Source organism: Gobio gobio (assembly GCF_949357685.1).
Source record: "Gobio gobio genome assembly, chromosome: 8".
Classification (NCBI taxonomy): domain Eukaryota; kingdom Metazoa; phylum Chordata; class Actinopteri; order Cypriniformes; family Gobionidae; genus Gobio; species Gobio gobio.
In genome coordinates, this window is record NC_137114.1 from 34,592,438 (window position 1) to 34,607,727 (window position 15,290).

Sequence of the window (15,290 nt, forward strand, 5' to 3'; positions counted from 1 at the left end):
GAGGCGGTGCAAACCAAAATTACTATCTTTAGAATATATGAGAGAAAACTAGCTATTTAGCATGCTAAGTTGATTTTATTTGAGATAAAAGCGTATACAACTTATCTAATAATATATCCCTCTAAAGAACCTGGGATTTGTTCCTGTATCCTTTCGAAAAGTGATGGGACAAAATTAAATTACATTTTACTTGTGGAAATTACCACAGCCTTTTGAATCCTTATATATATTATTAGGCTATTGTTTTAATAACTAAACTAAACTGACCTGACTGTCATTGTCCCTCCCATATCAAGACGTGAGTCACGTTAAATGACTTCCACAGAACTGAGAAGTGAACTTTGAAACTTTGCAAACAGAGTTCATTGTGTGTGAAATGGAGTTAAGTTATTTAATCGAACAGTTAAGCTGATATACAACATAAAGACCAGCTCACTGGGGTGGAAGAATGAAGAATGGCAGTGAGCTATGTGAAAGGTAAGTTGGTGAAAACTTAACATGTGAAAGCAAAAGCATATTTGTACGCAATCAGTGTATTATATGATATTTGACAAGGTAGGTGTGATTCAAAAGCAAAGCCTTATGGCAGAAACAACATTAAACCTTTGATTTTACTTCCCTGTGTCTTGGTTAGTCAATCCAGCGTGTGTTTCTTTGATGGGCCTCGTGCTGCTGGGTCGAAGACATGCTGGTAAGAGCTCTGTGGGAGACCTCATCCTCGGGCGCAGTGAGTTTGAGCCCGGGAGGAAGACGACTCGTTGTGTGAGGAGATACGGCTGGGTGGACGGCGTGAGGCTGGCTGTGCTGGACACTCCAGGCTGGAGTCTCTTCGGTTTGGCTGACGCTAAACAGGTGAAACAGGAGATCCTGCGCAGTGTGATGTTGGCCCCTCCTGGATTTCAGATATTTCTTCTCGTTATCCCAGTGGACTCTTTCAGCAAGAGGGACGGACATGCTATGGAAAAATATCTGGATGTCCTCGGGGACGTGGTGTGGTCACACGCTCTGGTGCTCTTTACGTGGGGAGATGAGTTAAGAGGCAGGAATATTGAAAAGAACATTGAAAAGAAGGATGAAGCTTTGCAGAGGATCTTGAGGAAGTGTGGCCACAGGTACCATGTTATGAACAATAAATGTCCAGAAGACTACACTCAGGTCACTGAGCTGCTTAACATTTTAAAGCGAATGTGTGCCCGCCCTGGTTGAACACAGAATCAACCTATATTTTTGAAAATGTAAGCTCATTGTAGCCTAATTCATGACTGACTATTAGGCCTAGTCACATATGTGATACAAATTGAAGGTGCCAGATACGAAAAAATATGTAAATTTGTTGCACTTTTGTATCGTGTGCAGGCCGGTATGGCAGGAAGTGATTCATTATTCCAAAAGTAAAAATGTCCAACATCAGAGAAAATACACCAGCCTCTTTGCAAGCCTCATGTGGCGACCCGATCCATGTAAAATCTTCGTTATTTCTAAACCTAGCTATACCAAACAAGAAGTTTATTCAAATGTGCTATCAGTATACTTATTTTAAACTAAAAATAAGAAAGTAGCCTATAGTCTACTACTCTCAGAAAACTTAAAGCTACACTGTGTAACTTTTTTAGTCTATTCTTAGCTAAAAACACTTAGTTCTTTCAAAAATATATGTGCTCATTAATGTATATTTACTTCTTTCAAGTAATAAAGTATTCTCGTAAGTTTATAATATGCCATTGAAAATACATAAGGTAATGGGATCTAACGGTGGTCGCCATGTTGCCCCTCCATCTTGAAAGTACATTAGCCAAAGAGGGACATACCCGTAAATTCAAGCTTCGCCTTTCGCGTTTTAACCGGTTTTAACACTCGATGGCACTGTATAAAATTCCCTGCCTCGCGCATGTGCGCGTCAACTTGTTCAGACTTGTCTGGTGCATGCGCAGAGAGTTTTCATCTCAGCAGCGTCCAGTAACAGAGTTATACGGAGTTTTCCTGGCTTGTTTATTCCTCAAAAGTCTGTTTTTCCTTGTGTGGTATTTCTGTGCGTTAATAACTCCGTAAGTAATAATAGTTATTGTCATTGTAGATGTGTTTCAGAGTGTGTCATCACGGAATTCAGTTGATGTCACCTCAGAAGTATTTTTGTGTCAACATACAATAGCGTAATGCTCACATATTTGAATAATCATTCAGTTATTTTGTTATCAACAATGTTTATTCGTTTATAGAAAATATTTGCTTGTAATGTATGTTGATGGAAATATGTATCAGGTCTGATCGGCATATTAAAGGGGTGGTAAACCACGATTTCACTATTCTAACTTTAGCTAACGTGTAATGTTGCTGCTTGAGCATAAACAACATCTGCAAAGTTACAACGTTCAAAGTTTAAAGCAAAGGGAGATATTTGCTTTTAAAGAAATCAGTTTTTAAGAACTACAGCAAACGGCCAGTAGGCGACTACACACATTCCTCCAGGGTTGGTGACATCAACAGGCTCAATATTTACATAAACCCCTCCTCCGAGAATATTAAATAAGGGGGGGTGAGGCCATTTTGTATCGCGGCGCTGTTGTGGTATAGTTAGGCTGGAGTGTTGTTGCCGCGATGCCGAGGAAACGCTGTTATTTTCATCCGGATTGCAGGTCTGGGGTACTTGCTCTGTTCAGCCTTCCTTGGGACGGGGGTGCGTTGCAGAGCGTTTAACATACAGCATGTTATATGCACGTGTGTTTGAGTCAGCGGGGAATCAGGCGCGCGCAGGGCTCCCTGCAGCACATCTAACAGAGGAAAACATCCACCGTCTTCGCGATTTCAATGCCGGATTTGCTCAACGTCAGCTGCGTGAAAAAAACACTGCCGGTGCGTGGATGCATGACGCGTGCGCTGCACATTTCACGGAGGACAACACAAACTTCCACAAACTTCGCGAGTTCAATACAGGATATGCACAACGGCTTGTCCTGAAAGCTGGATTTACAAACAGAAGCTGTTTACGGGCCACAACCTGTAAGTCTGATTTATTTTTCATCGATGTGTTTCCCTGTAATAGGTTGTAGCAAGGAAGTAAACAGATGACAACGCTGTTCTGCAAACCAGTCTGTTAAATGCTCATTCATACTTAAGGCCTGTACACACCGGGACGAATATCGCGCGCGCTTATCGCCAGCGTTTTTCGTGCCGTTTTTCGGCGCGTCTTGAGTGTTCACACCCAAGCGATTTTCACTGGCGCTGCGCAGAGTGAACGTGCACATTCAGTCGATGCGCTCCCGGTACACAAGATGGTGCTGCGGCACTTTAAGCCTCTGACACTCGCTTGTCACACAAAGGAGAAGAGGGACAGTATTTACGTGCTTGCCAAAACCATAGACATATTATGTATATGGACAAAACCATTCACACACTTTTTGCTAACTGGCAAGCAGCATTAGCAGTTCATCTTCTTCTTTGTCTACTTACTACTTCTTCATCGTATCAATGTGTGCTCGGCAAGACCGTTTTGTGCTCGAGCGCCACCAAGTCGTGTTTTACTGTCACTTCAGCAGCTCCAGGCACGTGAACAAAAGCGCTGATCTCATTGGTCGGACAGTTTTTTACGCGCCGCGTCAAAATAAAAAAACTAACCCGAGGCGTTTTTTTAAAAATGACGCTTTTACGCCTGGCGTTTTGCGCGTCGGTGTGAACACTCACATTGGCGCCCATTGTTTAGTCCCGAGGCGTTAAACGTCGGCGATAAACGCGTGCGAAAATCGTCCCGGTGTGAACAGGCCTTTAACGTTATCCGACGAACACCTATCGTTACAAACACTAACGTTAAAATCTCAACAGCGAACCTGGCATTAGTGTAAATTATTCTTTGATTAGAGCTTTTATGTATTGTTTATCTACAGGCATGCTAAACATGGTTCTGTGTGTGATTTGGCTAACTTACTAGTTAAAGCCAGTGCTTAGTGTTTGTTTTGGGTTAGTTCTTGCGACAGATATTTGGCTATAATCGTTCTAAAATACAAAAGTTAAAGTGCCATTCAGTAGCGATCATTATAGATCCGCAGTCTTTACTCTTGAGGACTGAACAGGTTCTGCTCGATCATCTTCACTCAAATGTTCTGGGTCTGATTCGGGCTCAGATTGGTATGGTTTTATTGACGCCGTTGTTTCTAACACTGACCAAAGCACAGCCTCCGGTAAGGGGCGTGACGTTTCCGACATACGTGCACTAGGCGTTTAGCGAATCACAACACACTGGGCCAGCTAACCAATCTGAGCCCATCGCGTATTTTTGAGGGACTGGCTTCATACAACCCGGAAAGCATCAGACCGTTTTACAAGGAGGGACAGAGCAGTGTAGAATAAAGGTCAAATATATGAAAAATAAGGCAATTTTTTTTTAAACGAAGCATGAACACATGTTACAGTGCACCCCACAAACACAGTCAAGCCTTCAAAAGAATGTGTTTTACCACCCCTTTAACAATTGTTTTACAGAGCGCACGGCAGTGCTAAAGCTGCGCACACACTTTTGTAATCCGACACCGCTTGTTAGCAGCAGCAGCGGCAGCTCCGCTCCTTTTAATGCAGCTGCATTTAGCGCCTATATATGGTACAATAAGCTCTGGTTTACTGTTACATTATACAAATGTAACTTATAAGTATAGTTATACAGTTCTTAACTGTGTATCTTCTGTCATGTCATTATCATTTACCATCCTTATTTGTTCTCTCACTGAAACCACATTTATGTACATATCCACGCAAACCTGTTTATGCCTTGAAATTGGATGACTGAATAAACATTACTATCATCAAAGTTCACTCTGGATTAGCTGCAGTTCTTTCTAGCCGAATAATTAGGCCAGTTGAGTTCCAACCATCCCACTGCGCACAGAATATCCCACAGGCACAGTGTCAAATGTGGACGAGGTCGAACTGGAAGCCATGTTAATCTTGGACTAAATCGGCCACCGTAGGAGTTGAAACGAAATCGGAATTGAGAGGAACAGAAACTAAGGCTGCGTCCCAATTCGCCTACTTATACTACGTCCTAAAAGTATGTACTCTTTTTGTGAAGAAAAAGTACATACTTTTGAGTGTGTAGCAGAAGAGTATGCAAGCTTTAGGACATACTACTTCGTCATCTTTAACGGACTCTGTTACGTGCGTCCTGTCACCGTTTAAACTGTCAATCATCGTCACAGTTAAAATTCCCCACTTTAAATTTAATATCCTACCGTATCGGAGAGAAATGTAGTCGCTCATTGATCTGCCTTTCGTGGGTCTTTAGACTCCTCTCATGTGTTTGCAAAGTTAATGGCCAAACGTATCATTACAAAAGTTCTCAATGCTGCTGCAGGTGAAATATAATGTGGATAATATTGAATAAATATCTTTTATTCAGGTTAAATACTGATAATTGCTCACTCAAACCACTTTATCTAATCCTCTCCACTTAACCGTCAGACTCGCGTAACCGTCATGTTTGTAGTTTTTTTTAACACTTTTTATCCGCGTTTGTAGTTCTAATCGAATCCTCGTCCATCTCGCAATGGGTTGTGGGTAATATCAGCCGTTAGAGTGCGCATCGATCTGCACTTCGGATTCTGACCGGAAATAGTAAACCATCCGGGAATCTTTGGAATACTCTTTTCAACATACTAAGATTTGGGACATACTAATTCTTTTTTCGAATACTATTTAGTACGGATAGTATGCGAATTGGGACGCAGCATAAAATTCACTGGATGGTCATATACCTTTTCACCGCTAGATGGGGGAAAATATCACACAGTGTAGCTTTAAAATTGCACTCAAGTAGGCTAAACTTGGCTTATACTTCAAGATTCAAGATTCAAGAGTTTTATTTGTCACATACACAGTTATATACACAATATACAACTGGCAGTGAAATGTAAACAGGTCCGCTCCATGGACAGTGCAAATAACAGTTACAAGAAATTAAATAGAAATAGAATAAAATTAGAATAAAAAGTATTAACATAAGTAGAATTATAAATAAATCAAGTAAAAGATAAAAATAGGAAATAAGATAAAAATAAAAATATAAAAAATATGTGGATATGATAAGTGAGATAAACTGTAGACTTAAAAATAAGTGGTTAACATAAAATATATAATATGTATATATAAAGAAGTATAATGTGCAAGGTTTATTACAGGTTGTTACGCAGTAACAATAGGGACGTAAAGTGCAGTGCAATTGCAGTATGTGGATGTTAATGTTGAAAGACCGTATGTTTATGCGTGTGCGGGGGTGAAGTGAGTCACGTGACTGAGTTCAGGAGTCTGATGGCCTGGGGGAAGAAACTCCTCCTGAGTCTTTCAGTCTTTGCCATCAGGCTACGGAAGCGCTTACCAGATGGCAGCAGGGTGAAGTGAGAGAGTATGTATACTGACATAAAAGTCAAAGTATTAGGTCTATACTCTATTTTGCTCGAGATTAAAAGTATAAAGTATTCTAAGTATGCTTGGCTTGTTGTGTTTATTCTTTTGACTGAGCCTATTAAATACCCTTTTCCACATAGTAATGTGGATAAATATTGGTTTATAAAGAAAGCAGATATGTTCCCAATTCTGAGTATGTGAATTTTTTTAGTGTACATATGAATCTACTTAAAATACAGTTAAAAGGTACAGTTAATATAATTAAAACATAAATAGGAACATAGTAGTATACTTAAAGCTGCAATCCGTTTAAAAAAACACCCGTTGTAAAATGCGAAAGACTTCGGACTTTCGGGGTGCGTCTCAATCAGCTGCCTAGTTCAATAGTCAGGGCACTGATCAGGACATAAGTCAATGGGCTGACTCCCTGATCAGTGCCCTGACTACTGAACTAGGGAGCTATAGTTTCTGGCTACAGAAAAAAAGAGACTTCAACCGGGCCCATGCGAAAACAAGGATAAAAAAGGCTTTTGAAAGGTGGCGTGAACACCGTGTTTTAAATGGGTTCAAAACGGACGCAGAGACCACTTTTTTTCTGCTGGACAAGACATTTCAATGGTTAAATTATGTAATAGAAGCACACTTGTTCGCTTAAAGGGGTGATGAATTGAGAAATGAATTGAGTTGAAAACGTCCTTGTCAGTCAAAGAAAATCTTTTATTGACACCAGGCCCAGAAAACGCTCAATCTCAGAATATGTCGACCACTGAGGTCATAGAATACAGAAGCACCGCCTCAAGCTCGCCCTCTGACTCGTGGTGCTAAACGGGTCGCTACCGAGCAATAAACATGCCGGTTCTAACTCACGTGCGTAAGACATTGCGTGTTTGTTCGCTTCATTTCACCGCAGAAACGATTGTAAACAAGATACAGGTCGAGACTGGATTTGCAGACATGTTGAGATTAAAATACAATGCTGTGCCTTCTATATTGGATCCGACAGGAACGGTGCAAATCTTATCCAATCCTAGCCGTGGGCGTTTACTTCCAAGTCTTCAGTGCGGCACGCCCGTTCAAATAGAGCGTTTTTCAGAGAGCCTCAAAACCAAGGCAGAAAATAGCCTATTACTTATTCATTATGTTTCTGGATGTAAAAACCATGCGAACGTCATACATTTACCTCAGACATACAGAATGCAATTTTTTTAAAAGCCAGTTCATGACCCCTTTAATTCATACAGTTACAGAGTTATCTTTGTTGTGCCTCTCGTTTTGCATTATGGTAAATATAAATTATTTTGTGCTAGCTATGAGACGGAGCAATTCACCTCTACTCCACATTCATTTGTTGGTATATGGCATTTAGAAATTAGACTGCACAGAAATGGAAACTAAACTACAGGTAGCCCTAATACACATTAAAGGGATAGTTCACCCAAAAGAAGATATTTAGAAGAATGTTTGTAACAAAGCAGATAGAGCAACCATTGACTACCATAGTATTTTTTTCCCTACTATGGTAGTCAATGGTTGCTCTATCTGCTTTGTTACAAACATTCTTCTAAATATCTTCTTTTGTGTTCAGCAGAACAAAGAAACTCATACAGGTTTGGAACAACTTGAGGGTGAGTAAATGATGACAGAATTTTCATTTTTGGGTGAACTATCCCTTTAAATGTAGTCACGCTATGCTGATGTTGTTAACATTAACAATTTGAAAACAAAGTATAATGAACATGGTTTGACGTTATATGATAAGCGATCGTTAGATTTAATTATCGCGATTTAGCCTACTGCAATGCTTTTTTCCCCTTGTTACACTTAAAGTAAGTAAGTACACTTACAAGTTATACACCTAATATATTATACACTTACTACATATAATTCACTTAAGTATTAATAAAATTAACTTTTTTGTAAGGGTGGGGACTTTGAGGTGGAATCTAGAAGGGGTCAATTCACCACAACTGACAAATAATTCTTCTTACAGACCGGTTCTGTCTCGTTCTCCAATCGCACAAAATCTGGCACTTTTATGTCCTGAGAGTTCTTATATAATTTCAATAAATCTGTTTAACGGTTCATAAAAACAGATGAAATTTGTGATGTAAAACAATCGCAGAATCAGTGTGAACTGAGTCTTCAAATATTAAATTTGCATGCAAGCTTAAAATGTTCAAATTGTCACTTTGGTTCTTGAACTCATTTCTGAGGGTTTATGTTGTTACGATGTACTAATGCGGAAAAGGTTTTTCTTTGCGTTTTTCACTTACAGACAACAACGTTGTCAAAATAATATCCGTTCACACAGATCAGCGAAAACTACTTTGTAATGCGCATGACGTCTAGGCTGACAAGCCAGACCCACATCAAGATGTTGGGTCTGGGAACTCACCATTGGCAGGGCTCAATCCGAGGGTCGGGATAAACGGTTGTCTTTCAAATTCCCTCTGCACGCAATAGGATAGCGCTACAACCAACCAGAGCAATGAAGAAGGTGAAGCAGAGCTAGTTGATAGATTAAACTTTCGCCGTATCCGGTTGGCAAAACTCTGAATACATCTTCCTTTCTTAAGAATGACTTCTGTTCTTTTCTCAAAGAAAAGCTCAACTCCAAGTCTTCCAGAATCACAGCCAAAGCCGATTCGAAAGACCGCTGTTCGCCAGCTTCTTTGTTTACAAGTAGCACGCGGAACCGCGTCAACTCTGCAGTCATTATGTTAAGCCCGCCCTCCGACTCTATACACGATGTGATTGGCCTGACCAGAGTTTGTTTTTTTCCAGCTCCCAAGCCAACGGAGAGTTGCTAGACGACACTGGCTGCAAATGACTGCTGCCGCTAGGGTGCGTCTAGATTTCTAGGCTACATGACGTCACCATTTTCACAAATTCACGTTTTTGTAGTTGAGATGATAATGTTTCCAAAAGCACGTTATCAAAAGTTTGCGTTTCCAGGCCCCCCCCAAAAGCTGTTGGTGTGTCAATGAACGGCCAAAATGCAACTAAATAATGTAAAAAAAGAAAAAATCTCACCCCTGCTGCAACTTTCAATACTTCATTTGTAACAAATACAGCATACTTTTACAAAGCACATAATCAGAGACTCAGATAACAGGATAAAATTGATTTGTTTAATAAAAGCTGTATTTCTACAGTTTCAGACAACATAGATGCCCTTGGTAAAACACAAACTGATTAAAACATTTTGTCACTGAAAGTCAAGGGAGCATGAACCTTCAGGCTGCATCGACCGTGATCGTGTCCCGTTGGGCTGTGATAGGCTGGTTGTAAGAGTTTATTCGGAAAGGGAAATATTCAAACCGAAGGGCAAGTACATTCTAATGTTCCACAGGTACATGTGCTCTGTACTAGTCTTCTCTAATGGATCATCTGTACACAGTTCGGATCACACCTGGATAAGGAAGTCCTACAACTACAGATATGCATGGATTTTGTATAACAAAGTGGCAGAAAGGACATCAGCCTTCTTTTTCTGTACAGTAAAGGCTTTGTAGGCTCACAAGGGGCCATTATTAAAAATAAAAACACAGGCAGAGTGCAGGAGAGAGGGAGCGGGGTGTCCGAAAAGATGTACAAGTGAAAGTAGACTACCCGAAGTCATGCTTTCAGTTCTTCAGTATCCTGAAACTGGCCACTGTATCTGGGAAGGGCAGTTACACAAACACTGTCCTGAGGGCAGTGGACGAATGGGGAAAAGCAGAGCCTGGCAGTGGGCCGCGCTCTCTCCCATTTACCTGCAACATCCACGTCCCGCGCAGTCAATGTATTGTCGTACACACGATATTCATGGGCGTTATTCAAGAGCTGCCATGCAAAGTGAGGTCTCGAGTCTTACGCGAGGCCTCGAAGGATCTGTGGAAGTTTTCCTATTACCTCTACAACGAAATAAAAAACCTAAAAACAAGGAAATCTTGTGCTCTTAATCTGAGAGGCAGGGGTGGTGGCGGCAGCATCCACCGTCTTCGATCAAGCTGCGTTCGCTCACATTCACTCCAAAATAAAAACACACACGTAGAATGTACAAGTATTTACAGCTCACGCATGTCGGTTAAAAAAAGCTACAGTATTAATATGAACATAAAAACGTTTCAGTACGGCTGAATCAAAAGGTAAGTAACGACTCAAGTATTTTGACCATTATGTACGATTCACCACGAGGCTGTTATGCGACGCCAATGTCCAACCTGATGCTCACGGGCCTTCCAGACACTCATTTTCAGACGATTTCAGATATGGAAATGAGAAGCAGCTGGAGCCACACGCCGATCTCGGAGACGGATGGAGGGATCATCATCTCCGCCTTCTCCCAGATGTTCTAGGACAAGCGTCTTCCACATCTGCCTCAATAAAGTGCATTTGCTTCAAAACTGATTTTGTAAATACTACGGATTCCTCCTAAGTTCAACCACGTGACTGTGTATGTGTGGTACCGGTAATTACAGTCCAACCTTGGGCTTCTTTCAACACTATCATCAATAACACTAGCGTATCTTTCTAAAACCAATAAATAATCCGAGCAATAGAGTGCAGTATAAAACAATAAGATGAACTGATTCGCATTGACGTTCATTGTTGGGCCTCTGGAGATTCCCAGTCCAAAATCCTTTCAGTTTATGTAAAAAAACAGAAGATGGATCTAAATGCAGGTGCAGGATAAAGTCTCTTGTTTAGTTTTCATCTTTGGTAGTGAACTTGTGCACGTCCTTCTCAAAATGTCGTCTGCAAAAAAATTGTAATACTTGGTCTGTTGCTTGTGATTGAAAGGAATCAAAAGGAACGGAAAGTGCTTTGACTGCTACAGAACAAAAACAAGGGATTTGTTTAGTCTTCTCTGTAGTTGGAGAAGATGATGGTCCCTGGAGTGTTTTCACAGATCGCGCTCTTTATTCATACAGGGTAACGGTGCAGTAACACAAGGCGGAGATCCTCCGGTCCACACTTGCCTTGTCTGTGCAAAGGAAGCGCAAAGAGAAAAGATGTTAGACGCATAAAACAAAGATGTATTAACAATTCTGGATCTAAATGATTCCAGCAGTGTTGTTTTAGTATTATTTATAAACTACTACGACTCGGTGTGTTTTTAAAGGCACAATACGTAATTTTCACCGCTAGAGATCACTTATTAAAAAAACAAAGCCGTAGCTTGATGACGCCTTGATTTTGCAGAATCATGGGAATCCTATGGGACTCTGGCAGAAATCATATTCATGGATGAGCTAATGTAGTATAGATTTATTGACGTTATTGCAGTATGAAGCAGGATGGGGCTGAAAGCCGTTGGAGCGGAACGAGGCCGCTGGAGCGATTACTAATGAGAAACAATCGTGACACGCGGCTCGAGAGCAGTCAAGCTTTTATGCCGCGGACGAACGCTTCCCGGGTACCGGATATGATATCATTTGTAGGCAACGCACAGACACGGTCCGTGTCTTGGTTAAAATTGCTTATTTCTCGGGATTTAAATATTCTTGGAAACATTTGGGATAATGTAAGTCAGGGCCGTAACCACCATAGACATTGAGGGGCCAAGTTTCAATAATTAGAAATGGCCAAACTGCCCCCCCCTCCTATATTTTGTTAGGATGAAGGTTTAAAAGTTAAATTTTTAGCCTGATTTGCCTCAGTGGTCTAACGGCACTCGTCAATGTAAAAATTATTGAGATGGCCAATCAAATCAAAGTAGGCGGGGTTTACGTTCTCTTTTGGCTCGTGCACAGTCTTCATACAGACAAGCATGTCAATCTATCACTTAACTCTATTCTTTCCAGTGAAATCACTAAACAAAATGGACACAAACGTGTCCCTGCTCTTAATGTACAATCTTTGATGAACATCTTTGATTTTAATGAAGAGGAAAAAAAAAAAAACTATATGGGGGCGGATTAAAACCTGGAACCTTTGACACGGTTTACAAAAAATCTACCACCAGACCACTAGGGAATTCAAATGTCAATAGCAGATCTATGTATGTATTCACTAATGCGAAGAATCTCGGGACTAGTAATTTATTTGACGTAAATGAATGCAAATTTTGTTTGCAAATAGTCCCAAAAGGATTATTTCCCAACTATTATTAGACCTAGAATTTCGTTCACTGTTCTGTTTCTTTATGCTTTATACATTTTTTTTTTATTGCCCCCCCCCCCCCCCCCCCCCCCCCCAATGTTCAAGACATGGTTACGGCCTTGATGTAAGTACACAAGTTAACAAAATATATAACATTGTTCTAGTGTTTTGATATTTTAATCAATATTTATTAAGATTTTGAATTAAGATTTTTATATTATCAGTTTTCATTTAAATTTTAATGTAAATGTTTGAAATTTGATGTGCTTTAGTCATTTTTATTAGTTTTTACTGAATATATCTATGAAGCTATATTTTTGTTGTTGTTGTAATTTTAGTACTTAAACTTAATTTTAGTAGTTGCCATTGCCAAGGAAACATTTTTCATCTAATATTTCGTTAACAACTACAATAACAATGTTCCTTAACAATTCTATTAACTTCTAGAACTTGTGATGAAGCACCAGCCTATATTTGATCCTAACTGTATGCTGAGCAAAAATAATAAATACAAATAGTAGTGTAGCAATAAAACAACATTTATTACAAAAATTCTCTGTTCTAAAAGTGTATCTTTTAGTATTCAATGTTTTGACTGTCAGTGTTGCCACAGTTACTTTGAAAAAGTAATCTGATTACTGATTACTCCTTTAAGAAGTAACTTAGTTACTTTACAGATTACTTGATTTTAAAAGTAACTAAGTTAGATTACAAGTTACTTTATTAGTTACATTCAGCAGTTGCCGACAACACCCCTGCCGCCTCAACATAGAAATGACAACCGTTTTTGCCAACACTCACTTTATTAGAAGTGCATTTTGAACAGTAACGTCAACAATGTATCTCCTGACATTTTAAGTTGAAATTAAAAAATATTTCCTAAAAAAAAGGTTTTAATAAAAAAATTAATAAAGACAGTCTTGACTTCACTTAATATAAATACTCTCCCCGAGACGCAAGAAGAAAGCAAAAATATTTATTTTTACAAAGGAAAATGACTAAAATAGTAACTCACAGTGACTTGGATAAGTTACTTTAATCTGATTACTGGTTTGGAAATAGTAACGCGTTAGATTACCCGTTACTGGAAAAAAGTAGTCAGATTAGAGTAACGCGTTACTGGCATCACTGTTGACTGTCACATGAGCAGCACCAAAGGGTTAAAACATTTTACATTTTTAAATTCACTCACATTTGATGACGTTCTCTACATCAGCTGGGTCCTGGAGGATCTTGGCCAGGCCTTCCAGCAGCATGGATGCCTTGTTGTAGCGATATGCGATGTCCTCTGTCTGCTGAAACATCTCGTCTAGCGCGGCCGACTGCACCTGTTACACACATACACCATCATGTCACCAATGTTAGCCGCTAAAATCACGCAACAAAGCAATGCCGCCATGATCATCCTCACTCACCATCTCTACAGCATGGTTATAAATGAGCTTCTCAGCTGTTACGCTGTTGATCTCGTCCACAAACCGCTGTTTGTCAGAGAAGAAGTGGTTGAGTTTGTCGGTGAGGCGGCGGCACAGGGAAATGCAGCTCTTGTAGCGCTCGTTCAGACTCTTGACCACTGAAATTCAGAGAAAAGGTACATGTTATTCTCTCATTTCATTCGTTACTCTATATCAGTGATTCTCAAACTTTTTGACTCCCGTTTGAAGGCCCCCAATATATTTCTGGTACTTCTGCTGTAACAACAAATTGCTCATTTTCAAACTTTATTTACAGAAACTAGCAGTCACAATATATTAAAATCAATAAAAATAATTATGAATAATTTAATTCATTACATTTCATAACTCCAGATGTTTCAATAACTAAATGTTTTTTTAGAGTTTACACTTTTTACTCAAGATTTTATTTTCTTTTTACTGACAAATAGCTTTTTTTATTTGATATAACTAGAACATTGTATATACAATTTTTAAAATGCCCATGACTTATTAGGATTTTATTCATTTTCATGACTTTTGAAATTTCCTCAAATATATCAAGATTTTCCAAGACTTGGCCCTTAAATAAAATGACAGTTGCTGAGGGAATGAATGAAATATCAATGATGTCTGTTTAAATATTGATATTTACGTTTTAGCTTGTTTTAAATCATTTAAAATAATTTATTTAATCATTTTAACTTAATATCACAAATTTAACTACATAGTTTTTACTATTTTCTTATTTATTATTGTATTAAATCCATCAGTCCACCAGGCTCAATTTTTATTTTTTTTGATGACGATGATGATGGGAACCCTGCACACAAGTCCTAATAATAATTTTAGGGCTCAGGGGAAGTGGTTGACTACAACAATTCAACCTCACATATACATACACACTTTTGGAGCAGCTCACCTTGTTTGACGGCCGTGGAAGGATTGAGCTTGGCAGACTTGATCTGAGCTTTGGCCAAGTGCAGCGAGGAGGCCAGCAGCTGTGCGGCTTTCATATACAACACCAGCTGCTCCACCTGCCTGTGTGAGATGATGATCAAAGCATTATATATACTGTATGCCACGAAGTGTCATTGTTAAAGGTTCCGTGTGTTCGTGCCCACTGTTCTTACCCCCACTCCTTACTGAGCTGACTGATCTGATCCACCACCACGCTGTCCTGAGGCGGATAGAGAGAGGCGGCGGACGCACCCAGATCAGGTCCTCCGGCCCGTAGAGAAGCGATCTCCAGCACACAATCCGTAAAGGACAGCATCATCCGCAGGTGCATCAAGGTGTCTGTGTGCTCTCGCTGCCAAACACACACATAAACCTGTTAGTGTTTCCCAAGAAAAGCTTTATCCAGTACAGACTGTTCTCTGT

The 15,290-nt window shown here is 39.8% G+C and overlaps 2 protein-coding genes across 4 annotated transcripts in view; one reads left to right on the forward strand and one right to left on the reverse strand.

Moving 5' to 3' along the window:
- Positions 1–305: 305 nt before the first annotated feature.
- Positions 306–2,292, forward strand: LOC307130135 (GTPase IMAP family member 4-like). Its single transcript, XM_079823031.1, has 2 exons — positions 306–477; positions 635–2,292. The coding sequence occupies exons 1-2, from the start codon at positions 456–458 to the stop codon at positions 1,204–1,206; spliced, it is 594 nt and encodes a 197-aa protein (XP_079679157.1). The 5' UTR covers positions 306–455; the 3' UTR covers positions 1,207–2,292.
- A 7,204-nt stretch (positions 2,293–9,496) lies between these two features.
- Positions 9,497–15,290, reverse strand: part of ulk2 (unc-51 like autophagy activating kinase 2) — a 44,962-nt gene continuing 39,168 nt past the window's right edge. For all 3 annotated transcript variants that reach the window (XM_079823977.1, XM_079823979.1, XM_079823978.1), the window contains 5 exons: positions 15,041–15,219; positions 14,830–14,948; positions 13,890–14,047; positions 13,667–13,802; positions 9,497–11,356 (listed from right to left, as the gene is read on the reverse strand). In XM_079823977.1, coding sequence (XP_079680103.1) covers positions 11,292–11,356; positions 13,667–13,802; positions 13,890–14,047; positions 14,830–14,948; positions 15,041–15,219 — 657 coding nt within the window. In that variant the 3' untranslated portion in view covers positions 9,497–11,291. The remainder of the gene's footprint in view (positions 11,357–13,666; positions 13,803–13,889; positions 14,048–14,829; positions 14,949–15,040; positions 15,220–15,290) is intronic.